This window comes from Odocoileus virginianus, chromosome 4 (genome assembly GCF_023699985.2).
Source record: "Odocoileus virginianus isolate 20LAN1187 ecotype Illinois chromosome 4, Ovbor_1.2, whole genome shotgun sequence".
NCBI classification, from domain to species: Eukaryota; Metazoa; Chordata; class Mammalia; order Artiodactyla; family Cervidae; genus Odocoileus; species Odocoileus virginianus.
The window spans coordinates 51261167-51288678 of record NC_069677.1 but is presented as its reverse complement, the minus strand read 5'-3'; the positions used below and the strand labels follow the sequence as shown (position 1 = coordinate 51288678).

Sequence of the window (27512 nt, the reverse complement as noted above, 5' to 3'; positions counted from 1 at the left end):
AGAATAGTCTTGAACAAAGTTGTGTTTTGGACTTGAGTTTAGGACCCACTATGAGTCCAGTTCAGTTAGTTAGTTGAACATCTAACTGGGGGGATACACTATAACAGGGACCTGGGGCTCAGAAGAGAGAGCTGTCATGATAGAATCTATCAGAGTGTTTTTAAGCAAGTCTGTATTTTTAAATAAGTGCCCTAGGGAAAACAGGTGCGCAGTGATGAGAGGAGGGCTAGGAATGGAAATACTGTAGAAAACCAATTCTTAAGTTTCCTTCTGTAGGAAAGAGACAGGAAGAGCAACAAGAAAAGGTGATGGAGAACAATCATGGAGGTGAAAAGACATCTCTATGGTGCCTTGTAAGGAAATCCATTTTCAAGAAGGAGGAAGGGGTGAACAGAGTGAAAAGTTGCAGATTGAAGCTTGTGGCACATTGGATTGTGGTGCATGCTGATGTTCTTAGCCATGAGCACAAGTGACCACTAGAATATATTTAAAGCAGGCATTATCTAATACCAGTGAGGTTTAACCAATCCTGAACGCCAGCACATCACATTCCATTCCATTCCAGGTGGATGTTGACGCACTTCCCCTATTGGTTAGGGCACTGTTCTCTGGTTTGTTCACTCAGACCTATCAACAGAACACAATCTCCATGGCTTTAGACAGTTCAAGTATCCATTTTTCTCCTCAAAAAAAGGTAAATAAAATACTTTCTTTGAGTCTGAGGTCTAGGAAGGCCTTGGGCCTTTTGTTCATGTAAATGTTTTACTAACAAACCGTCTATTCTTTCCCAGATCAGGAGCCTCTTGAGGGAGAAGCACATAATCTCAATGAGCTTCAATTTTCTTATTAGTAAAAGTGTATAAAAACATCAATCTTACTGCACTACTTCCAGGGGATTCGTTAGAATAAAATGAGATTTTGGAAGTTTGGGCTGTCTTACTCTAGCCCTTTAATACCTGGACTAGAGTTTGACACAGCATGAGCTCAGCAAATGTTGCCTGTATTATAAATGACTGAATATTTGTTATAGGGCTTTGTAAACTAAAGCTGTTCCAAGTGTTATTATTTATTCCTCAACCCTGATTTAGACCCCTAGGTGGCCAAATTCAAGGAACTGTAAGACCTTGCATTGATGGATGCCACGGAGTAGCTGGAAAGACTGCTCCCTCTTCCCCACAAAATATCCAAATAAAAATAACAACACTTCTGTGCAAACAGAGCTCCCGTCCTCGGGTTCAGTTTTCCATTAGATTGCCGCTCCCAAACCCTTTCCTTTTGAAAATTCTGCACCCGATGTAGAACTTATGACGGACCTAAGTGATCAAATATCACTTTTAAGCCCACGGCTGTCACCACGAAACTCTTCAAAGCAGCTTTGGCCTCCCCCCATGGGCCGCAACCTGAGATGAGGCCGCACCACCCGGTAAGCGTTCCCCAGAGACCCAGCTTCTCCGGAGGCCGCCTTCTCAGGGCAAGTCTTTCACAGCCGTCCAAGGCTGCAGGCTGGCCGGCAAACAGCAAGAGGACTGCGGCTTGGGTTTTCATCCAAGGTCGGCTTTAGCGGCCGGGGGTGGGGTAAAGCGCCACAGGCCCTCCAAGCCGCGCCGGCTGCCGGGTGCGGAGGCGGGACAGGGGCAGCAAAGCTAGTTGCCGCCGGCTCCTCCTTCCAAGGGCGGGCCAGAGCGGGGTGGGGCGGGGCTATGACCCGCAGGCCCCGCCTCTCGTGGGCCGGCAGGCCGGAGACCCGTGGGTTTCTTTTCCTGGGGGCGGGCCTCGGCGGTGGAGACTGATCTGGAGGCGGGGCCGAACGCCGAAGTCCCCTCCTCTAGAGGCGGGCTTATTCGGTGGCTGCCGCGGCAGCTGCGGGGGTCCGCCGCTCAGCAGCCTAGCCACACGGGCTCTGGCTCCTCCCAGTGGCCGGCCGGGGCGGAAGCAGGAGGCGGGGGCAGCGTGCGCGCTGCTGGTCTGCTCTCCCGCGGCGCTGGGGCCCGCGCTCCGCGGCTGCTGCTCTACTCGGCGCTTCGCAGGCAGCTAGCTGCTCTCCGCGCCTCTTGCCTGCCGGCTCCTCGACCAGGCCTCCTTCTTAGTCGTGGTCCGTGGCGTCGACCCTCGCGGCCCTCTCCCGCCCCGTCTCATCTCTGGCCGCCGCCGCCGCGGCCCCAGACCCGATGGCGCTGTGCAACGGAGACTCCAAGGTCAGTCTCTGGCGTGGGGGGGTCCCTGCCTCACCGCTTCCGGACGGAGGCCAGGTTCCGGGGCCGGGGAGTCACCGCGTGGGGCCCTTCCCGGCTTCCTCCCCCTAGCCCGCCAGCGCAACCCTGCGGCCCGGGCAGCGGCGTGCTGGAGAGCAGGCGGTCGGGGCCTGTGGCTTGTTTTCTGCTCGCGAGCGGCAGGTGCTTTGTTGATTTTTGTCTGCGTGTCGGGGTTCCCGCGCCCGCCGAGCTCTGGGCGTCGGGGAGGGCGTCAGCTTTCCGCGGCCGAGCCGCGCTGGCCCCCGCCTCCCCGGCGTTGCTGTGGGGCGCCGAGCCCGCGGAGGGCGGCCCGAGGGTGGGGGTAGGGAAGCGAGCGGGTGTGTGTGTGTGTGTGTGTGAGAGTGAGCGAGTGTGTGTATGTGTGTGAGAGAGAAGGGGGGGCTTCCTCAGCCCTCACCCCGTCCCTTCGGGAGCCGGGGAGTCTTTTGTGGAGCTCTGCGGGCCCACCGAAGGCAGGGTAGGGTCAGGGCCTCGCGTGCGGCGTTCGAGCTGGGCCGGCCTCCGTCTTCCCGCCACCTGGTTTCCCGCCTGCCTTCGGTGAGGCTAGCCCAGTTCCCCCACGTCGGCCTTGGGGTCCGGGGCGGCGAGGCCGGCCCAGGGTGAGGCCGTGTGACCCCCCGCCCCGCGCCGGTCGGCAGCCTCCTCCCCCGTCGGCTCCGGGGCGGGAGGGTCGCTCCCGCCGGCCCCCTCCCCCAGCCTTCTCCGAGGGAAGGAGCGGCTGTCCAGCCCCGCCCACTCCTTATCTCGCTCGTAGCGGGGCGGTGGGGCCGGCGCCGGGCCTGGGGGAGCCCCCTCCGCCACGCCGGCCGCCGCCGCCGCGCCCTGGGGCCGGGGAAGTCGCGAGTCCCGGGTGCTGGGGAAGTTCACTCGAGGTGCGGAGTGCCGAGAGCAGTTTGGGCCGCCGCTGCGTTTCTCGTCATCTCCGACTCACTTTTTTTTCTTTAGACCCTCTTCTTTTCCGTCTCGCTTTCGAACTGAGCCCCTTCGCTTTCACTTCTGTGTTAAAATTGTCGTTGGCCCGGAGTTCTTTCAGACCCGCACTGGTCATCTTGTCAGCGGGAAGCTGCGCGGTTTTGAATCGGGATTTATACTTAAGTGAGGTTGCCTCTTCTATACGCTGTTAGGGCCTGGCTGCGTTTCCTTCAGGTGTGTGGAAGTTTAGACGTCAGGTAGTGCCTTTAAAGGCAGCATATTCTCTTATAAAGGTGGTGCCTCGTCACATCTTAACCCTCTACGTGAGGAATTGCTTAGTCTGTAGTAAATATTCAAAAAAGTTATTTGTTGAACAAGTGAGTAACGATTTATAAGGTAGCTAATAAACTTCTAAACCGAGGAAACGGATGCTCAGACTAGTTGGAACTCTTTCTGAAGATTTTAAAAGAAGCTTCTGTAAATCTTAACTTACAGCTCTGTCGTGTACACAAGTTAACTTACAAAGCATTTTTCTTCTCTTTAATTTTGAGTCGTAAAATCGTTGAAAAGAGTCATCTTTGTGCTGGTAAGGGAAATGACTGTTAGGAGGATTCAAACCTCATTTGCAGACTTGGAAAAATATGTGCTGATTTGAAAACAGTATTTTCCAAAATTAAGTGACAGCAGAAAGTTAAAGATTCAGTTTCCAAATTACTTTACCTGATTCAGGCGTAAAGAACATACACTACTTTTTTTTTTCTAGCTAGTATGTTTTTGTTTTGTTCAACTGGAATTTTACAGAGAATCTTACCAGTTTGATATATTTGAGACTCTGGTGAATCACTGATTACCTTTATTTCCAGATTGTTTTGTAGTATAAGCAAAGAATGTGTCTTTTCTGTTTTTTGGCCATGCTGCATGACTGTGGTGTTAGTTCCCAGATCAGGGATCCAACCTGGATCTCAGGCATTGAAAGCACATGAAAACTAACCATGTTTTGTTTTTTTTAAAACTTTGCTAACAATTAGATGTCACTCGAATTGAAAGCGTTTTCAGGAGGAGCAATCCAGGAAAATAACATTTCATCAAATCTGTGATTATTTCATATGCTCCTAAAAAGGGGGAAAAAAATCTGTAAATGGTGTTGTAAACGGTGATATGTCATTGATCATAAGGAACATGTCTGGTAAAGAGATGTTTAAATATGGGGGAATATGCATAGTAAAGTGGGTTAAATATGATATTCTGAGGGTCCACCCAGAAATCTAAGTAGGCATCTATTTTCTATAGCTTACCACTGAAGCACCTTTCTTTCTGGCATGAAATACAAGTAGTGGACCCAGGCTTACTTTGTACATCTGTTGTGCCTCTGATAGCTGTGTGTAAGTCCTAGTTGATAAATGAGAATGGAGAAAGATCTGGTTTTGATTCCTGTTGTACATTTCAGTATTTTTCAGGGTTATTTCTAAGATAACATTTCTGCATGATACACATTAGGGAGTTCAGTTCAGTTCAGTCGCTCAGTCGTGTCCGACTCAGCGACCCCAGGAATCGCAGCATGCCAGGCCTCCCTGTCCATCACCAACTCCCAGAGTTTACTCGAACTCATGCCCATCGAGTCGGTGATGCCATCCAGCCATCTCATCCTCTGTTGTCCCCTTCTCCTCCTGCCCCCAATCCTTCCCAGCATCAGGGTCTTTTCCAATGAGTCAACTCTTCGCACGAGGTGGCCAAAGTATTAGAGTTTCAGCTTCAGCATCAGTCCTCCCAATGAACACCCAGGACTGATCTCCTTTAGGATGGACTGGTTGGATCTCCTTGCAGTCCAAGGGACATTAGGGAGAGACCTACCTAAATTCTGTAAAAGTATTAGGGCTGTTTTCATTAGTTTTATCCACAGAATATCATTTTAAAGCTGGAAAGTATGTTTTCTAGCTTCCTAAGATGAAAAAATAGCTGGAATTAGAATCTGGCTTTTCTTTTTCTTCAGGGCTACTTAGGTTAACCATTCAAGGCAGAGAGTATTCTTTTCCTTAAAGACCTGACATAATATTAGTTAAGATCTTATATGAACAAGAGCGTAGGTAGTCAGCTTTTCTTTAAAAACTTTTTACAACCATTCAGTGTTATATATGAATATATGTATATAGCAAATATTAGTAACTTTTTTCAGTATTATTAAGGCAAGATTGTGAGAGTAATGCTCTTTGGGCTGCTTGTCAGATTTTCCACTGTTGGTCCCATCTAAGCCTTAGACACTTTATTTTGGCTGCTCAGAGTCTTCATTGCTTTTGCACTGGCTTTCTCTCCTTGTGAGAGGGATCTGGCTACTCAAACTTGGAGTGCATGGACTTCTCATTGTGGCTTCTCCTGTCGCGGAGCACGATCTTTAGGTGCTTGGGCTCGGTAGTTGTGGCCCATGGGCTCAGTACTTGTGGTCATGGGCTTAGTTGTTCGCTGTATGTGGGATCTTCCTGGATGAGGGCTTGACGCCATGCATTGGCGGGCAGGTTCTAACCCACTGTGCCACCAGGGAAGTCCTAAGCCTTGAGCTCATTTGGTTGGGATAGATGTAGGATCTGCCCTACTACTTTCACTGAGATGTTGACTAGGGTATATTGTACTTGGATTAAAGGCTTTTTAAAAAATAAATACTGTTAACTGCATGTTACATAGGATCTTCAGTGATATCTAATGTTGAAAACTTAAATTTGCATTTTAAAATTTGAGTTTTGAATTGAATGGAAAGATGGCCTGAGATTTTTATGTGGGATACTTTGAGATTTGAACAACTATCCTTTATAAAGGTTACCCCATTGTGCTGTGCTCAGTCATTCAGTTGTGTCCGACAGACACTTTTCGACCCTGTGGACTGTAGTCCACCAGGCTCTTCTGTCCTTGGGATTTTCCTGGTGAGAATACTGGAGTTGCAATTTCTTCTCCAGGGGATCTTTCCCACCCTATAAATACATTTTTTTCAAAGGTCAAGGTGGATTTTTTTTCTTTTCCCTTTCAGATTTCGTCTCATCTGTTAAGGTATTCACCTAGACTAGAAGAGTTGTTACAGACAAAAGGAATGGTTTGTTTTTGTTTTTGTTTTTTTTTAATTGTTTTTCTGTTCTTAGACTTGAAAGGTTTTGAAATTCCTCCAGAAATCTCAGATGACTTTGTCTTTAATTTAGCATGGGCCAACTTGTCAATTATGGATAATAATTGTCTTTAAAAATTGTTTTAAAACACAGATTTGTCTTATACTTATTTTAATGTATTTGATACTTTTTAAGTCTCTTTAATGAATTATGTATTAATCAGTGCTGTTTGGAGAAAGGAATGAATAATTATTTGATATCCAAAATGATGAAATTCTCTTTTGTTACGGGTACTTAAGGGCTTCCCAGGTGGCGCTAGTGGTAAAGAACCCACCTGCCAATGCAGGAGATGTAGGAGATGCAGGTTCTATCCCTGGGTGGGGAAGATCCCCTGAAGTAGGGCTTGGTAATCCACTCCAGTGTTCTTGCCTGGTGAATCCCCAGGGACAGAGGAGCCCGGCAGGCTGCAGTCCACAGGGTTGCAAAGAGTCACACACAACTGAAGCGACTTAGCACAGCATGGTACTTTCATGCCTCCTTCTAACCTAAACTCTGTTTAAATGCTCAAAATGAATGAAGTCCTCAGGGTTAATATGTGATTTTGAAACACTTTGTGAACCAACAGAGAAGTAAGAGAACTTAGAATCTTTTGTGATCGCATATATAGTTCTAGGTTGTGTGGACTATTCTTGCTTGTTGTGGAATAGTTTTTTGTTGTTGTTGTCCAAGAATCACATTGGTTAAAAAAATAGTTTTACTATAGTAATAGTGTGATATTAGTTGGTTTTCTTGTTAGCTGACCCTTGCCTGCCATCCCTTCGGGTTAATGGTTTTGAGGACCTAGGAGATACTCTATGTAGTTAGGTTTAGATTTATAGACTCCCTAATATGGTCCACTACAACTTTATAGGGAATAAGGTGTTTGTTTATAGTAGTGTGACCATATACTCTTTATGTAAACCGGGACACTTGAACATCAAAGGAGGTGCTAAAAATCATTTAAATTTATAATAATTGTTGTAAAATATTATCAAACAATATTTGTTGTGTTGTGTAAATCCAACTAAATCAATGGCAAAACTACTGTAGTATAAGTTCAGATTGCTCTCTCTGTACGTTTTGCACAGGAGCACACAGTCTCTTTCCTGCATGTACTTCACAAACACCTGTGCATCCCCCTGGTTCAGCTGATAGAGGCCTGGAGGTCGTGTGCATTTTGCAACCTGAAGAACGGCAGTGGTACTACCGGCAGGTACACCAAGCAGCTGGCCAGAGCGGCGGCCTCAGACCTTCCTGTCGGCACCATGCCTGGCTGGTCGGCTCCCAGTGATTGCAGTGTCCAGGTTCCAAGTGTACTTTGTCCTTTATTCCATCAGGAAGGTGTCAGGAGAGAGAGACGGGTTCTCAGTGGTTGGTGTTTAGAGTGAACCAGTGAGAATCTGTTCACTGCACCTGCACTTCAGCAGAGTACTAGGTAAAGCCATGGCAGAAGGTGGAAGTATAATAAATCCTCACTGTCTTACTTTAATGCAATTATTCATAATAATATGTTAAAAATGAAAGGCGTGCGACATATGTGGCATTGGGTCGGCTGTGGGAATGACAGGTGTAAATTAGCACAGTTCTGGGCAAACTGGGCCATATGGTCACTTCAGTTATGGAGTACATCATCCTGAATTTGAATTTTGATTTCTCTAGTGACTATATTTAAAATTTGGCTAAAATTCAAGCCTAATGTGTATACATTAAGAGTTTTTTTCCCCTAAATTAGTGTATATTCTAAGAGTTATTCTGAACTTAAAAATTGAGTGCCAAAATTAACTTTCTAAACGTTGAGAACCAGCAGTGTTGAAACTGACCAAAAGGTAAAATAATTTATTCTAGTCTGCCATAACATTTACAGAGGACATTTTCCAAACTTTTAAAACTGCCTGGACATGTGAAATTCCCTATTTCTCTTGTTCGTCAGCTGGAGAACAGAACCATTTTCATTCTCAAAACACATGGAGGTTTATGTATAATTAAGTCAGCCTCACCTTGTCTGTAATTTGGAGAACTAATTCTTATCCTCTGAGTGTTATTGTGAATGTAAGCCAGGGACTACAGAATTCTAAAATCTGCTTTGGACAAATTTTCAGTGAACAGTCTCTAATTAATTTGGGAGACTCTTAGATGAATACAATGATTGTAGATAGATCATTGTTTTGATGTATTACTGGTAATACTGAAACATTTTTATGCTGTGGTTTTTTTCTCTCCTTTAACATTTCATGAAAAATTTCAAAACGACAAGCAAGTTGAAAGAAATTTTAGTCGGCATCTGTATCTACCAGGTAGATTCTATTGTACAGCAGCTTGAGTTATGATTCAAATACCATAAAATTCACTCCGTTTAAAGAACACAATTCAGTAGTTATTCATGTATGCACAGATTTGTGCCACCATCACCACAGTCAATTTTAAAACATTCTCATTATCTGCAAAAGAAATTTTGTACCCTTTAGCAATCAGTCCTCATTTTCCACTACCCTGCCTCTCCCAGGGTTTCCCAGGTGGCGCTAGTGGTAAAAAAATCCATTTGCCAATGCAGGAGACTTATATAGGAGATGCAGGTTCGATCCCTGGGTCAGGAAGATCCCCTGGAGGAGGGCATGGCAGTCCACTCCAGTATTCTTGCCTGGAGAATCCTGTGGACAGAGGAGCCCGGCAAACTACAGTCCATAGGGTTGCAAAGAGTCGGGCACAACTGAAGTGACTTGGCACATGCAGGCCTCTCCCTCCCAACTGTGGACAACCACTAATCTGTTTTCTGTCTCTATAGATTTGCCTACTTTGGACATTTTATGTGACTAGAATCTTAGAATATGTGGTCTCTGGTGAGACCTAGCATAATACTTTCAAAGTTCATCCACATGTAAGTGCCTTATTCCTTTTTATTAGCAAATAATAGTCCATTGTATGGATACAGCACCTTTTATTTATCCATTCATTGGTGGATGGAAATTGGGTTGTTTACATTCTTTTGCTGTAATGGATAGTGTTGCTATGAATATTTCTGTATAGATTTTTATATAAAAATAACTTTTCATTTTCATGGGTATATACCTAGAAGCAGAATTGCTGGGTCATGGACAGAGGAGCCTGGAGAGCTACAGTCCGTAGGGTCACAAAGAGTAGGAACATGACTGAGCACTGTGGTAATTATATGTTTAACATTTTGGTGAACTATCAAACTGTTTTCCAAAGTGGCTGCAGTATTTTACAATTCTGACATCAGCATATGAGACTCCAGTTTCTTCAAATCCTTGCCAACACATGTCTTTGATTATAACCATCATAGTGAGTATGAAGTGGTATTTCATTGTGGTTTTGATTTGCATTTCCCTAATGACATGATAATGAGCATCTTTTTTGTGTGCTTCTTAACCATTTGTATATTTTCTTGGAAGAAATGTCTGTTTAGCTCTTTTGCCCATTTTGAAGGTGGGTTGTTTGTCTTTATTGAGTTGTAAGAATTCTTTATTTTAGTGACAAGTCTTTTCAGAAATATGATTTGCAGATACTTTCTGCAGTTCTTTGGGTTGTTTTTCACTTTCTTAATGGTGTCTTCTGGTGAATACAAGCTTTTAATTTTAATGAAGTAGTACTAATTTTTAAAAAATTTTGTCACAGTGCTTTTGGTGTCATATCTAGAAAATACTTCCTAATTCAAGATCATGAAGATTTGTGAAATTGCCTGTGCTTTTTAAGTTTTATAATTTTGCTTTGCTTAGTTTTATGTTTAGGTTTTTGATCCATTTTGAGCTAATCTTTGTGTTTGCTATAAGGTAAAGCACCAGCTTCATTGATTTTAATTTGTGGCTCTCCACTGTTGGGCTTCCCTGGTGGCTCAGTGGTAAAGATTCTGCCTGCCAGTGCAGCAGCTGCAGGAGATGGGGGTTCGATCCCTGGGTCCGGAAGATCCCCTGGAGAATGGAATGGTAACCCAGTCCAGTATTCTTGCCTGTGAAATTCTGTGGACTGAAGAGCCCGGAGGGGTGTAGTCCAGGAAGCTGCAGAGTTAGATGTGACAGGCGGCTGAGCACGCAGGCACTGTTGCAGTACTGGGTTTTGGAAAAACCTGTTACTTTTGAATGATCTTGGCACCTTTGTTGGAAATCAGTTTATTGTTTATTTTTGGACTCTCTGTTTTGTTCTGTTGATCTATATGTCTGTCCTTTTGCCAGTATCACATTATCTTGATTTTGTAACTTTGAAGATGGGACATGTGAGTCTGCCAACTGTATTCTCTTTTCTAAGCTTGTTTTGGCTATTCCTGCATCCTTTGACTTTCTGTATGAGTTTTAGAATATGCTTATCAATTTCTGCAAAGGATTTCGATAGGGATCATGTTGAATCTGTGGATCAGTATGGGGATCAATACTATCTTAACAGTATTAAGTTTTCTGACCCAAACATTGGATAGCTTTTAAAATATAGGCTTTGTAGTTCTTTAGTAAAATGGTTTTATTCTGTGTAATTGTTTAATGTTAATAAAACAATTAAAATTGTTTTATTCTATGTAAACATTATATAGCTTTTTAAATATAGGTTTTGTAGTTCTTTAGTACAATTGTTTTATTCTTTTTGATGCTATTATAAATGGAATTTTATCTTAATTATGTATTTGGATTGTTCATTACAAGTTTATATAATTGATTTTTGTATATTTATTTTGTATCCTACTGCCTTACCAAACCTATTTATTCTAAAGTGCATTAATAGAACTCTTAGGACTGTCTGTATATAAAATCCTGTCATCTGTAAATAGAGATAGTTTTGCTTTTTCCTTTCCACTTTGGATACTTTCAATTTTATTTTCTTGCTTAATTGCCCTGCCTACAAATTGGAATCAAGATTGCTGGGAGAAATTATCAATAACCTTAGATATGCAGAAGACACCACCTTTATGGCAGAAGGTGAAGAGAAACTAAAAAGCCTCTTAATGAAAGTGAAAGAGAAGAGTGAAAAAGCTGGCTTAAAACTCAACATTCACAAAACTAAGATTATGACATCTGGTCCCATCACTTTGTGGCAAATAAATGGGAAAACAAGGGAAACAGTGAGAGACTTTATTTTCTTGGGTTCCAAAATCACTGCAGATGCTGACCACAGCCATGAAATTAAAAGACGCTTGCTCCTTGGAAGAAAAGCTATGACTAACCTAGACACCATATTAAAAAGCAGAGACATTACTTTGCCAACAAAGGTCCATCTAGTCAAAGCTTTGGTTTTTCCAGTGGTCATGTATAGATATGAGAGTTGAACCATAAAGAAGGCTGAACGCCGAAGAATTGATGCTTTTGAACTGTGGTGTTGGAGAAGACTCTTGAGAGTCCCTTCTGCAAAGAAATCAAGCTAGTCAATTTTAAAGGAATTGAATCCTAAGATTCACTGGAAGGACTGATGTTGAAGCTCCAATACTTTGGCTACCTGATGCAAAGGGCTAACTCATTAGAAATAAGACCCTGATGCTGGGAAAGATTGAAGGCAGGTGGGGAAGGGGACAACAGAGGATAAGATGGTTGGACGGCGTCACTGACTTGATGGATGTGAGTTTGAACAAGCTCCGGGAGATGGTGAAGGGCAGGGAAGCCAGGCGTGCTGCAATCCATGGGGTCGAAAAGAGTCGGACATGACTAAGCGATTGAAGCACAACAGTACCTCATACTTTTGAATACAATAGTGAGGGCAGAAATCCTTGATCTTAGTTGGAGAAGAAAGCATTTAATCTTTCACTGTTAAGTGTGATGTTAGCTATGGGTTTTTCATAGATGCTCTTTTACAGACTAAGGGCATTTCCTTCTATTCTTAGTTTGTTGATTGTTTTTATTATGAAAAGATGTAGGATTTTTGACAAATGCTTTTTCTCTGTGTATTCAGATCATATGTTTTTTTTTCTTCCCATTGTGTTATATTAATATTAGATTGATTTTTGGATGTTAAACCAAATTTACATTCCTGAGATAAATCTCACTTGGCCATGGTGTATAATCCTTTTTTATAAGTTGCTGAATGGACTTCCCTGTCAGTCCAGTGGTTAAGAATCTGCCTACCAACACAGGGGACATGGGTTCCATCCTTGGTCTCTGAAGATTCCACATGCCGTGGGGCAGCTAAGCCTATGCACCACGACTACTGAGCCTTCGCGCCCTAGAACCTGTGCTCTGCGACAGGAGAAGTGAGGTGAAGTCGCTTAGTCGTGTCTGACTCTTTGCGACCCCATGGACTGCATCCTACAAGGCTCCTCTTCCATGGAATTTTCCAGGCAAGAGTCCAGGAGTGGGTCGCCATTTCCTTCTCCAGGGGATCTTCTCGATCCAGGGATGGAACCCAGGTCTCCTGCATTGCAGGCAGACGCTTTACCGTCTGAGCCCCCAGGGAAGCCCAGCCACTGCAATGAGAAACCTGAGCGCTGTAACTCGGCAGTGGCCCCCTGCTCGCTGCAACTAGAGAAAACGTGTGTGCAGCAACAAAGACCTAGTGCAGCCAAAAAAGTTTTTTAATTAATAAAAATAATAAGTTGCTGGATTTGGTTTGATAATTTTGTTGATTTTTACATCTACATTCATAAGAGGTAATGGCTTGGAGTTTTCTTGTGATATCTTTGGTTTCGATAATAGGACAATACTGGCCTCATAGAATGAGTTTTGGTATACTGTTGACTTTTTTTTTTTTTTGGCCACACCATGCAGCTTGAGGGGTGTTAGTTCCTTGACCAGGGGTCAGAGTTGTCCTCACTTCAGTGGAAGCTCAGAGTCCTAACCACTGGACTATCAGGGAATTCCTTATCATTGCCTTTTTACTAACCTTGCTTTTTGTGATCAGTTTTTGGACTGAGAGCCTAGATTACATTTTAGTGGACCATTTTCATAGTTACTTTAATGAGCCGTGAGATACATTCCTCCCAAGTGCAACACCTGATTGAGCAGAATAAGGCACCAGACCTAAGAGCATCGGGCTGAAGAGGATACTTCTTTTAGGGTAACTGGTATACATTGAGTGGATATAGCTTGATAGAGACTAGAAAATTTTAGGGATAAAAGTATACATTTTTAATGGATGGTTAATCAGTCCACTTAGGTGGATTTAACTTGATAGGTCTTTGGTTTTGTAACAGGAGTGGCTCTTAGATCTGAGTGCTGGCCTTGTTATTGACAGCATAGTGGAGCTTGACCACCCATTCTCAGCCCCTGAAGGCTGAGGGTTATGTTGCTTATTGTAGCCTGTCTTTCAGTTTGTGGAGAGAAATGGTGGTTTGAAAAAGGTCACTAACAGGTGATTTCTTTGCTTATTGTTACAGAGATAAAATGCACAGGTAGTGAAGTGCTCAGCTCTTTCACGTATACAGTTTGCCTTTTGACAAATGCAGGTACCCCTGTAGTCGCTGCCCGTTGAAGATCCGGAGCGGCTCCATCACCCCCAAAGTTCCCTTTGGCCGTGGCGGGCAGTTCCCCCACTCCTTCAGCACCAGCCGCTGTTCTCATTTCTGTAGCTGTACATTAGTGTTGTTCACTTACGAATTTTGTGTCGGTGGAATCATACAGTGATTCTGGTTTCTTTTACACACTGTAGTGTTTTTGAGATTTTATCTGTGTTGTGTGTATCAGTGATTTGTTCATTTTTATTGTTATGTAGTATTCCACTATAAGGATATACCAGAATTTTTTAATCCATTCGTGTATTGATGGCTGTTGGAATTGTTTCCAGTTTTGTGGGCATAGGTGTTCATTTCTCTTTTATAATTACCTAGGAGTGAAACTGCTGAATCAGAGGATAGCCCCTAGTAGGTTTTGGTATTCCCCATTTGTGCAGCTTGGAATACTTAAGCTGTAATAATAGACTGCTTGATGCTTGGAAGAGATGAGACTTGATATAGCAAAACGAATTTTTTAAAAGTTGCAGTATAATGTTTTATCCTTAAGATATTTTTAAAGTATCTTACTCAGCTGTATTTTAATCAGTATAGCATGTGGTTTGTGGACAAGCAGGCTTCTTTTAGATAGGTTTATAAAGCAGTAGAAATGAACCACTACTTTATTTGATATTACAGTTTGAATTTTAAATAAAAAATAATTTGACAGTAAAACTGATTAAAATAAATAGGATTTGAAACATTGTGGATTTAACAAGATTGGGTGTTTTAAAAATGCAGTCTTGGCATTGGTGTACTATTTTCATATGAAAACTGTTTTCAGGTATTAGAAAAGAAAATTTCTATCAATTTGTCTGTGAGACTTACTGTGTCTAGTCTGGTATCTCTTGAGTTCACCAGGCTTGGCCTTCCAGAGGTTATTTTATAGTGCTTCTAAGTGGTTTCTCTTTCCTGATGTAGTTCCTTCATTCATTACCCCCTTAAAAAAAGAGAAGTATGCAATTATATTTTAACCTCTAAAGGCAAAGATTCAGTGTAATATGTATTTTGGAGTCATGGTTGTAGAGAACTAAGCATGATAATAACCATCTTGTACAATTTCCCATACATTCTTACATATTTCTACTATAAATGGCCAGTGAAAGCAGAATCATAATTTGTTACTGATTCATAACCTGCCATGAATGCTTTGCTGTTAGATGGCTTTTTAAAAAATTTGCTTTAGGTTGATTTAGAAACATTTTCAGAAAAACAAGTGATGCCTACTTCTTGCTCAAGAGTTTGTGGGTGAGCTCAGCTGAGCTCCACTCCCCTCATCTTTTGCTTGGCCCAGTGAGTAGCTCGTAGTGTTTTCATGGTGATGACAGAAGCACAGGAGACAAATGGGAACATGAAGATGGCTTAAGGCTTGGCAGACTATCACTTCTGCCCTCATTACATTGACAAAAGCAGGTCTCATGGTTGAGCCCAGTGTCAAGAGTATGGAAATATATTCTGCCTGTACTAGGACAGACTGCAGTGACACTACAGGAGACATGAATATAGGGCAGAGTGAAGAATTAGGGTCAGTGTAGTCTGTTGCATATGGAAAATTTAAAAACATGCACAAGTAGAGCAGAGAGTATAGTGTCCCGTCATTCGGCTCAGCGGTTATCAACATGTGGTTAGTTTTCCTACACATATTTCCTTAGTGCCTCTTGGTAAGGGTTGCATATATCTGTAAATTCCATCAGTGTTTCCTTAAGTCAGTCTCCCAAAGCAACAGAAATAAAAACAAACTAATGGGATCTAGTCAAACTTAGAAGCTTTTGTGCAGCAAAGGAAACCATACACAAAACGAAAAAACAGCCTACTGAATGGGAGAGAATATTTGCAAACAAGGCGACTGACAAGGGCTTAATGTCCAGAATATACAAACAGCTCGTACAACTCAGCAAAAAAAAACCCCAAGAGACCCCCCCCAAAAAAAACCAACAAAAAAAGACCCAGTTGAAAAATGACCAGAAGACCTAAATAGACATTTCTCCAAAGAAGACCTAAGTAGACATTTCTGCAAAGAAATGGCCAGTAGGCACATGAAAAGATGTTTGACATTGCTAATTATTCACCTCAGTTCAATTGCTCAGTCTTTGTGACCCCAGGGACTGTAGCATGCTGGCTTCCATGTTCATCATCAACTCCCTGAGCTCGCTCAAATTCATGTCCATCGAGTCAGTGATGCCATCCAACCATCTCATCCTTTGTCGTCCTCTTCTCTTCCTGCTTTCTATCTTCCCAGGATCAGAGGTTTTTCCAGTGAGTCAGTTCTTCACATCAGGTGGCCAAAAGTATTAGAGTTTCAGCTTCACCATCAGTCTTTCCAATGAACACCCAGGACTGATTTCATTTAGGATGGACTGGTTGGATCTCCTTGCAGGTCAAGGGACTCTCAAGAGTTATCTCCAACACCTGAGTTCAAAAGCATCAGTTCTTCGGTGCTCAGCTTTCTTTATAATCCAACTCTCACATCCACATATGAACACTGGGAAAACTATAGCTTTGACTAGACAGACCGTTGTTGGTAAAGTAACGTGTCTACTTTTTAATATGCTGTCTAAGTTGGTCGTAGCTTTTTTCCCAAGGAGCAAGCGTCTTAATTTCATTGCTGCAGTCACCATCTGCAGTGATTTTGGAGCCCAAGAAGATAAAGTCTGCCACTATTTCCACTGTTTCCCTGTCTATTTGCCGTGAAGTGATGGGACCAGATGCCATGATCTTAGTTTTTTAAATGTTGAGTTTTTAGCCAACTTTTTCACTCTCCTGTTTCACTTTCATCAAGAGGTTCTTTAGTTCTTCTTCACTTTCTGCCATAAGGGTGGTATCATCTGCATATCTGAGGTTATTGATATCTCTCCCGGCAGTCTTGATTCCAGCTTGTGCTTCATCCAGCCTAGCATTTCACATGATGTACTTTGCATATAAGTTAAATAAGCAGGGTGACAATATACAGCCTTGACATACTTCTTTCCCAATTTGGAACCAGTCCGTTGTTCTATGTCAAGTTCTAACTAACTGTTGCTTCTTGACCTGCATACAGATTTCTCAGGAGGCAGATAAGGTGGTCAGGTATTCCCATCTCTTTCAGAATTGGCCACAGTTTGTTGTGATCCACACAGTCAAAGGCTTTGGTGTAGTTGATAAAGCAAACGTAGATGTCTTTCTGGAACTCTCTTGCTTTTTTGATGTTCCAACAGATGTTGGCAATTTGATCTCTGGTTCCTCTGCCTTTTCTAAATCCAGCTTGAACATCTGGAAGTTCACAGTTCATGTACTGTTGAAGCCTGACTTGGAGAATTTTGAGCATTACTTTGCTAGCGTGTGAGATGAGTGCAATTGTGGGGTAGTTTGAACATTCTTTGACATTGCCCTTCTTTGCGATTGGAAGGAAAACTGACCTTTTCCAGTCCTTGGCCACTGCTGAGTTTTCCAAATTTGTTGGCGTATTAAATGCAGCACTTTCACAGCATCATTCTTTAGGATTTGAAATAACTCAACTGGCAGTCTATCACCTCCACTAACTTTGTTCGTAGTGATACTTCCTAAGGCCCAGTTGACTTCGCATTACAGGATGTCTGGCTCAAGGTGAGTGATCACACCATTGTGGTTATCTGGGTCATGAAGATCTTTTTTGTATAGTTTCTGTGTATTCTTGTTACTTCCTTATATCTTCTGCTTCTGGTAGGTCCATACCATTTCGTTCATTTATTGTGCCCATCTTTGTGTGAAATGTTCGCTTGGTATCTCTAATTTTCTTGAAGAGATCTCTAGTCTTTCCCATTCTGTTGTTTTGCTCTTATTTCTTTGTGTTGATCACTGAGGAAGCCTTTCTTATCTCTCCTTGCTATTCTTTGGAACTATGCATTCTTATGGGTATATGTTTCCTTTTCTCCTTTGCCTTTAGTTTCTCTTCTTTTTCAGCTATTCATATTGCTAAAAATAGAATTACTGTATGATACAGCAGTCCCACTCCTGGGCTTATAACCAGACAAAGCTCTAATATGAAAAGATACATGGACCCTGTGTTCATAGCAGCACTGTGTACAATAATTGAGACGTGGAAGCACCCTGAATTTTCATCAGCAGATGAAAGGATAAAGATGCGGTTACATGTTCACAGTGAGAGACTGCTTAGCTATAAAAGAATGCAGTAGTGTTGTTTGCAGCAGCATAGATGCAGCTAGAGATTATCATACTAAGCGAAGTAAGTCAGAAAGAGAAATACCATATGATATCACTTATATGTGGAATCTAAAATATGACACAAATGAGCCTATCTATGAAACAGAAACAGACTCACAGTCATAGAGAGCAGGCTTGTGGTTGCCAAGGAGGAGTGGCTGGGGGAGGGATGATGTGGGGTTGGGGTTAGCAGAGGTAAGATGCTCCATCCAGAATGGGTGAGCAAACATGTCCTCCTGTGTAGCACAAGGAACTATATGTATTCAATATCCTATGGTAAACCATAATGGAAAAGAATGTTTAAAAGGGCGTATTAATATATATATACATAATATATATATAATTATATATAATTAATATATACACACATCCTTTTTGATATATGTATAACTGAATCACTTTGCTCTACAGCAGAAATTAACATTGTAAATCAGCTACACCTTAATTACAAAAAAAAGGCATGTATGTCTGGTCTCTGTTTTTGTAGTTAAGGTTTATCAGAGTGTTGCCGTCTTACTTGTCCATGGTCAGTCTTTAGTGATTTTAATAGCCAACACCTAGTTCTGTGCTTCTCATAGATCTGCAATAAAGAGCCAGTTATTTAAAAAGTTTTCAGTTTTACCATGGCTGCTGTCTTTGTAAAACAGAATAAATTTTTAGACAAATGAAATTTAAAACTCTCAAGATGTAGAACATAAAGGCTCCAAATTTTTATTATAGATTGAAGAAAATAAAATTGCTGTCAAGTTGTTACAGAAGTTTATGGCTGCTTATGTAAACCTTGCGGACGAGCTGGTCTGTTTCTTGGGAACCGGTGGCAGTCTGCAGACCAGCAGTGGCCCTCTGTGGACTGCAGCGGCTCCGGCCCTGTATCTTCTAAGAGGCTGCAGAACTGTGACCTTCTAATTCTGGTCTTTCTGGAACTGTTTATAAAGAGCTTTCTCTCATCTACTAAATGGTTGCTTGTGGCCGAGTTGACAGTAGAAAGGCAGAATGCATGCTTGATTCCTCCCCTAACTTTCATCAGTTTTGTTCATAGTGTTTTTCAGGTTCTGTTAACTCAGGATTATTTTCAACAAAGTGTAGTTCAGGCACATGCTACAGTAGAAAGGGCAAGATTAGAAAGGTTGGGTTTATGAAGTATAATAGTTGCATCTTGAAAAATTGTCTGTGTGCTAAATAACTGAAATTAGGACATTCTACTGTTTAAAGTTTTTCTTAGGAAAAATGTGCAGATCTCTTCTAAGCTAAGGTTTCTTCTTAAAGTATTGTAGGGGTAGTGATTAGAGACAAAACTGAGCCTGTTTACAAACTCAGTATATTTAAGAAGAGGTAGCTGTTTGATTATCTTTCATCTTTGCATGGGAAGTGTTGTTATCTGTGGTCATCTTTAGAATACTGATAGTATGGGGAGATGAGCTGAAGAGGGGCAGTGATGTTTGGATATATAAATCTATATTCTAGAGCTTTGTTTCTTTGCAAAGAACCTTTGGTTCTTTTGTTCATGTGAATGGGCTACACACACTTGAGTCACCATTCAAAGAAGTATTTTTTTGTTAAAATAGTAGATCTCAGTCATAAGTCAGAGATTTCAGTACAGAGTCAGTCAGGAAATCTAAAGTGAAAAGTGAAAGTGAAGTCGCTCAGTCGTGTCCGACCCTTTGCGACCCCATGGACTGCAGCCTACCACGCTCCTCTGTTCATGGGATTTTCCAGGCAAGAGTACTGGAGTGGGTTGCCATTTCCTTCTCCAGAGGCTCATCCCGACCCAGGGATGGCACCTGGGTCTCCCGCATTGTAGGCAGACGCTTTACCATCTGAGCCACCCAGGAAATCTAAAGGTCAACATAAAAAACAAAACAAAACGGAGGAGTGTAACTAAATAGATAATGAGACTGAAACATGGTTCAAAACTTTTCCTTCTAATATTTTAATGGTATGACAACAGTTGTTACTGAATGTTGTCTGTGTGTTTGTGTAAATTGCTAACTTTTAGAAGTAGGATAATTTGGGCAAATTAATAATGGTTTAGATTTATCTAGAGATACCTTTGTTCCTCAGTTGGCTAATGCTTTTCATCGAATGGGAAAAGTAGCTATAGTAAAACTTAAGGATTGAAAAAATCATGAGGTAAACAATAGTGTATTTTGATTTTAGCCAATAGTACCAAGTTTTCTTAATTTAGAAGTGGCTACTTAAATGCAGTTTGTCAACCAAATAACATTGCTCTAACTTTCTGTAAAGACTTCTTTTAGGGTCATTGAAATCCAAGGGAAAAATAGATAGTTGATTTAAAAAGATTTAAAAATTGGGATTAGCAATTGTGACATGGGAGTAAATTTTATTTCCTCTGAAGTTAGAAAAGAAAGGTGATAAACAGTTATGTGTTTACTTTCTTACCCAGTGATCATATGTCTCAGTTAAACCCATTAAACTATATTTGGCATTAGAACCATATTCACCTAAGAAGTTAAATGCCTCAGAAACTTCCATGGATAGAGTTTGTGTTTATGGGGTCTGTTTGCTGTCTTTTAAGTGGGTGCTAGTGGTAGTATCTGCCCCATGGACCTTACAGTCCATGGAATTCTCCAGGTCAGAATACTGGAATGGGTAGCCTTTCCCTTCTCCAGGGGATCTTCCAACCCAGGGATCAAACCCAGGTCTCCCGCATTGCAGGCAAATTGTTTACCAGCTGAGCCGTCAGGGAAGCCCAAGAATACTGGAGTGGGTAGCCTATCCCTTCTCTAGCGATCTTCCTGACCCAGGAACCTGCATTGCAGGCGGACTCTTTTCCAGCTGAGGTACCAGAGGAGCCCGAGTCCAGACTAAACTGCTTTTTGATTTGTTGATTTATATAGTACATTCAGACTGTGTTCATTATGCTCCGGAATGGCGCTCACTTGAACTTGAAAGGAACTATTAGTACATTTATAGATAGGGGTGAAGAGAATTTGAAATTACTTTGTAGAGTCAAGAGACATAGTTTATTCAAAAAAAGATCAAGTTGTAATCAGAATTGCTACAAATTGGTCAGTAAAGGAGAATAAATGAGAAGCAATATGGAAATGATAGTAGCGTAATCGCAGATAACATGTAGAAACAAAGTAGGAATGTTGAATAACTGCTAGCTTGAAATCTCATTAGGGAAGTGTTTCCTCAGTGTATGATCTCATTAACAAACCAGGAGCAGTAAAAGGCTAAGATAACACTATATGTCACTAGGGACTTGTATTTCACAAATGTTTCGAACACTGAGAACTTCAAAACATAGTAATTTATTGAAATATTTGTTGAGGAGGCCTATAGGTTGCCTACTTAGATTAAACAAGATAGAGAAAAATAAATGCAGACAAATTGAGTGATCAAAATGATCAAAAGTTAGAGATCATAATTTAGGCAACATGAGACAGTCAATGCTAAGTGGCATTGCTTGAACAACTAAATGTGTACACAGTGTTGCGTATTACTGCATCAAGGCATGGTTCGTGACTTCTAGGTTTTTCTCAGGTGTATGACGTCATTTCCTAAAGGCATTTCATATATTTATTGTGTAAAATGAACAATGGTGTCATTGTCACTTGTATTCAGTGATTGCACATGGAACTTTATATAGTTCAGAGACTTAGACTTTTATAATGTACTCTATTTTTAATTAAAACATTATTTATTTATTTGGCTGCATCGGGTCTTAGCTGCAGCAAACAGGATCTTCCTGTGGTGCACGGAATCTCTAGTTTTGACATTTGGGCTGAGTTGCTCCGTGACTTGTGGGATCTTAGTTCCCTGACCAGGGATCGAACCCATGTCCCTGCATTGTAAAGTGGATTCTTAACTACTGGACTACCAGGGAAATCCTGACTTAGACTTTTAAATTTTATTTATTTTGGCTGTGGCATGTGGGATTTTAGTTTCCCAACCAGGGATTGAACCCACGCCTCGTGCAGTGGAGGTGCTGAGTCTTAACTACTGTATGTCCAGTGAAGTCCCGGGACTTAGACTTTTTTAGAAGAATCATATACTACTTAGGTATAGAGAAAGGATATCTATTTATATGAAATAAAATGGTTTTCGTATAAATCAATTTAGTGTGAACTTTCTTCACGTTTAGCCTGACTCCTCAATTACTTTTTGACTTGAGTTGTCCAGGTCTTGTTTTTCTACAACCTTTTGTTCCATCAAGAATTTTGATGATTCATTATTTCTTGTGAGTGCTCAGTTACTTCTGGGATTTTTTTCCAGACCATTGACAACTCATTCTGGGAATTTTTTTGCTAGTACTTCCTTGTTCTTACCAGAAGATGTCTATGGAAGTTTTTCAGATAATAACCAGAACTCAGTCCTTCTTCAAATGGTTTTTAAATGTTCTGCTGACTGAAGTGTTAAGGGGTTGGACTTGTTCAGTCATATCACTAGAAATAAAGAATCTACACTTTCTAGGGATCTTACTCAACTCATAAACTGCATTGAGAAATGATGTACTTGAGCTACATCAAGTTCCAGCATGTCTATTCTAGATGACTTTCAGCCAGATTCGCCTGTATTTCTTTCTTTGAACTCTTGGGACATCTTTCTGCTTTAAGGCAAATTTCCTGAGAGATTCCTGGAATCCCTTTTCCTTAGAGGATTTTATGTCAGCTTATATATAACCATCACCATGGCAGTGACAGCTTTGTCATTGGGCTAATGGAAAATGTTAAGATATAGCATGATTTCAGAGATGTCTGATTTCTTTTAGTGACATATTTGAGATTGATTGAGAGGACAGTATACTACTATGTGGGGCTGTGGAGAGTTTAAAAGAGCAGTTTAGGCTTAAGTGTAGGCCGAGGCCTCACAGGACTTGGAAAGTGTTTTCGACTTTATTGAACTTTATTCTAAGGGAGAGTCACTATAGGGTTTTAAGCAAGGGGAAGGCTTGAATCAGATTTTTTTTCTTTTAAGCGCAAAATCATGTTAATCAAGTGATCAAAGTCAGTATCACCAGTAATGGAACAAAATGACACTGTGTCCTTGCCATTGTATGACATCAGGAGAAGGCACTGTAAAATCATCGCCAATGTAAAATTGCTGCAAGGAAAAAAAGTTTGTCTAGAATCTAATCATGAGATAGGAAACATCCTGGTGTGGGTCATTCTACAAAAAGAATTTAAAAATTAAAAAATGAAATCACTGAAATTTAAAAAATGACAGTGTCATGAAAGACCATAAAAAGCTGAAAAGGTGAATAATTCTAGGTTAATTGTGGAAAGTGTGTGGTTTTTGATAAGAGTTCTGGAATTAAAAAATCCATAGAAGTATTTGTGACATTTGGGAGAATTTGTATATAGATAGTATCAGTGTTAAATTTCTTGGATATGAAAATAGTATTGTAGTTATGTAGGAGAATGTCCCTGTTTCTAAGAGGTACATGGTGAAAAATATCTTGGAGAGTGAAATATCTATAATTTACTTTGCAGGTGTTTAGGGGAAAAATATATAAAGCAAATGTGGTAGAATGTTAACTAATGTTATATTTAGGTGGAGGATGATGTTAACTGTACCATACTTTCAAATTTTGTAGCCTCAAATTTTTTCAAAATAAAAGGAGGGTATATCAAGCACATGGTGAAGTTAAGAGCTAGAGTCTAATTCTTCGATTTAACCCTTTAAGTTGTAGGTCCCAGTGTCATTCAGCATTGTATGTGAGGTGACGATCTCATAGAAAAGTCTTCAGTGAAGCTGATTCGTCTAAAGTACCTGAGATGTTGGATGATTTTGTCAAGAAACTGTACTATTTTTTTAGTTACAGTTGTGGTGAGATTAAATAGATAAATGAGGTCAAACTTCCAGTAGCCTTTTGGTAATGAAAGGATTATTCTGAATGGTTGAGATTCTCAGATCCCTAAAATAGGTGTTGGTGAGTGTTTTAAAAATCTTTCTTGACCCTAAATCTTTCTAATTTTAACAATTGAAGACTTCTAATTTGAAAGACCTTTTAAAGATCACTACTTGAATAAACTTAGTACTGATGAAATTCAGTTTCAAAAATCATTTATAAAATAGTACTTTTCTCAGACATGAACAGAACATTATTTTACTCAGACATGAACAGAACATTATTTTACTCATATAAGAAAACTTTTTAAAATAATAAAGCTTACCCCTTTTAAGTACCAAAATATTAAAAAATAAAATAACTTTGAAGGTTATTTACCCACTTTCCTTCTGTAGTGCTAATTATTTGGGGGTTGGAAAAGCTTACATTTTAGTCCTATCTCTAGGCCACTAACATTTTCTTCATCTGTAAAACAAATGCATTATGAATAAGAAAATATGTAAGACACCTAAAATAATAGGTATAGGCTGTTACTTCCCTTCTTTTGCCTTACTTAAAAATTTTCATAGTAACATAAGACACATCAAGAAAACTACATAACAGATGTGTAGTTGACTGAATTAAGTTTTTACCCAAAATAGTCAAGATTTTTTTTCTATGAAGCCCAATAATATTGTTAAGAATATGTCTTAGGATTGATTCTTTTGGGTTTTAGTCTGATTTTTATTCATATTCTTTCATCCCTTGCATACCTTTTGTCTCATTTAGAAATAGCACATTCCAGTTTTGATCTGGTGTTTGAGTTTGCCTTTCTGTCTTTCTCTCTTTAGAGATATTATTCTATTCCTTATTTCCTTTTTTACTTTTAATAACTTTGTATGGTATTTAACTTCTGTGCTTATTGTTTTTCTTCCATTCTAATTTAACATCTTACAGTTTAATTTTTTAAATTTTAATTTTATATTGGGGTGTAAGTGATTAACAGTGTTGTGTTAGTATCAGGTGTGTTTCTTGCTTTTTTTTTTGACCACCTGCATGCCTTGTGGTAATCTTAGTTCCCCCACCAGGGATTGAACTTGTGCCTCTTGCAGTGGAAGCACAGAATCCTAACCTGTGGACCGCTAGGGAAGTCCCAGCATTTCTTTTTGCATTTTAGACTACCTTCTAAATTTTCAGGTACCTTCTACAACTTGATAGAGCTCCTTCTTCTGTTAAAATTATGGCTGTTTGTTTTCTGAGCATTCCTGGCATGGATTCCTCCGCCTGCTTTTTCTGGCCTTTCTGTTTTTCTTGGGGCTTCCCTGGTGGGTGGCTCAGATGGTAAAGAATCTGCTTGCAATGCAGGAGACCCAGCTTCAATCCCTGGGTCAGGAAGATCCCCTGGAGAAGGAAATGGCAATCCAAGTATTCTTGCCTGGAGAATTCCAGAGGAAGCCTGGTGAGCTACAGTCCATGGCGTCATAAAAGAGTTGGCTGCGACTGAGCGACTAACACTTTGAGCACTTCTGTTTTCTTTGTCCTGCTTAGCTATGATTCTGGTCCCAGCAGCTGCCCCTTGGCAGGCATGAGCTCTGACCCACAGGGAGTCCAGGTCTGTCGGTTTCAGAGCTTCATGGGGATTAAACCATCCTCTCCTGGAGGCCTGATTGTACGGTCTCTTGCTGCCTCTGCACCTTCGGAATGGCCACCCTGCTCCCAGTGCAGCTGCTGTTCTTAGATTGGCTCCCTGCTTTTTTTTAGCTTGTACCTGTTGGCTATTTTGGCTTTTTCTTGTTTTCTTTAATAAGTCCTGGTGCTTCCCTCACACCAGGGATTGTGGCTGTGGTAGTTCATTCTCACCAGATTGTATTTTGGGGATCTTGGGGGAATAACTTGTTATTTAGTTATATATGTCATGGGTTTTGGCTTTACTGTCTGGTTGGTCGGTGATACATGGAGCTTCAGGAAGATCCAAATATGATGCTACCTCAGAATTTGCAGGATTCTTTTGCCTTATTCTAAAATAGGGTACTGAATATGATTTAGTTTTTACTTAATATTGTTTTCTTACTATCTTAAAACATGAATATTTATTATGATGACTTCAGGTCACTTGCGAAGGGGTAGCCTTTGTATTTACTTTTAAATCAATTTTTTAAATAGTTACAATAGGTTTTTTCTGTCTCCTGATGTTGAATTTTGCTTGTTTCTACTATTGATGTGATTAATGAGCTGTGTTTCTCTTTAGGGTGCTTTTTCTAATCGCTGGAAGGTTTGGGGGCTTAATGATCAAACTGTAACTCTGTGTGAAGTAAGAATAAATAGATTCAGGGTTTTCAGGGAAAGGAACTTTTGCTTTTATCCCTGGTGACCTTTTACTTTTCCCTGAGTTGTTGAAACTTTATGCCAGATAGGCAAGTTGATAGCTGAGGTAGAGAAGTGAGGCAAGCTTCATTGTTTGCTCATTGATCTCTGATGTCATTTGATTGAGCAGTTTTAAAACATGCTAAGTAAGACTATACGTTTTTATTAAAAACCCACTTATTTAAGAAAAACTTGGTTGATTTAAATAAATAGAAGTCCTTACTATGTTGTAGTAAAATGATTGTAAAAATGGACCTACAAAAAAAAAATGGACTTACAAGGTGAAAACCATGCAAAGCAATCTTGTAATCAATGGGAAAATTGTGATGGTTTCCTTACGTTTTAAAAATTTTTGTTGGGATATCAACTTACTGTTAGTTATTACTATAAAAAAAAGGAATGTATAATATAAAGAAGTGGTGAAACTAACATTTAGTATAACTTAAAACATTGGAAACATTGAGAATTGTGTTTTATTTTTAAACTACTCTTGATAAGTTTTGTACACAATGCTTCCCTTCACAGCTTTTCTATTCTTTGATGGCTTTCAACATCTTATCCTTTGCACTTGAATGTCATGAAATATCTCCAAGAGTTTGTTGTATTTTCAGATATTTGAAGTATTTTCTTGAAGTCACTTCCTCTGGGACATTGTCCTTTTTATTACAACCACTCTCCTCGTTGATCGTTTTGCCTTCACTAAATTCCTCTGGAGCGGTGTCACCCTTGCCACTGCCAGCTGCTTCTTCTATAACTCTATTTACGTTGGCCTTGAAATTCACTTCCAGCATATCACTTGTCATTCTTTTGCTGTACTTTGATTCTTTATTGGTTAGATTGCCCTTTGAATTTGTGTAAAATGGCATGTGGATTTGTCGCTGGGCAACAAGGAGGCGACACAGTTGCACCCTCAGCTATTTGTTGTGCAGTGACTAGTTGCCAGTACACTTTGAAAGAGGGGACATGATTGGCTACTGATTATGATGTTCATCTGCTATTTGCGTGATGATTTGTGGACTGAGGAGCAAAGTTTGTGCTTTATGTAATAGTTAATATATTAGCGGAAATTGGAGCCATGGTGTTGGGGACTGTTTTTAGTTAACTAAAAGTGTGAAAAAGTGTAACTGTTAGCTGTTTAGTCGTGTCTGACTCTTTGCAACCCGTGAACTGTGTGTAGCCCGCACAGTTCTCTGTCCATGGAATTGTTCAGGCAAGAATACTGGAGTGGTTTGCCATGCCCTCCACTAGGGGATCTTCCCAACCCAGGGGTCAAACCCAGGTCTCCCACATTGCAGGCAGATTCTTTACTTTCTGAGCCACCAGGGGAGCCTTTAGTTAATTAAACCCTGGTGTAAAAACGTGGAATGAAGTTCTTACACAACAGAATCATGCAAAGTGAGAACTCTGTCTTTAATACGAAATATCAGGTTGTACTTGGATTTGGTGACAATTGTGAAGATGATAATGGA

At 40.7% G+C, this 27512-nt stretch overlaps 1 protein-coding gene across 4 annotated transcripts in view; it reads left to right on the top strand.

Annotated features, from left to right (window-relative positions):
* The first annotated feature begins 587 nt into the window (after window positions 1-587).
* The window catches only part of GMPS (guanine monophosphate synthase), a 77867-nt gene continuing 50942 nt past the window's right edge, over window positions 588-27512 (top strand). The window contains exon 1 of one of the 4 annotated variants that reach the window (XM_020897308.2): window positions 588-694. In XM_020897308.2, coding sequence (XP_020752967.1) covers window positions 650-694 — 45 coding nt within the window. In that variant the 5' untranslated portion in view covers window positions 588-649. Of the gene's footprint in view, window positions 695-1390; window positions 1424-1917; window positions 2196-2594; window positions 2790-27512 lie in introns of those variants that run through there. The other 3 variants (XM_020897310.2, XM_020897309.2, XM_070466539.1) reach the window with 3 other exon arrangements.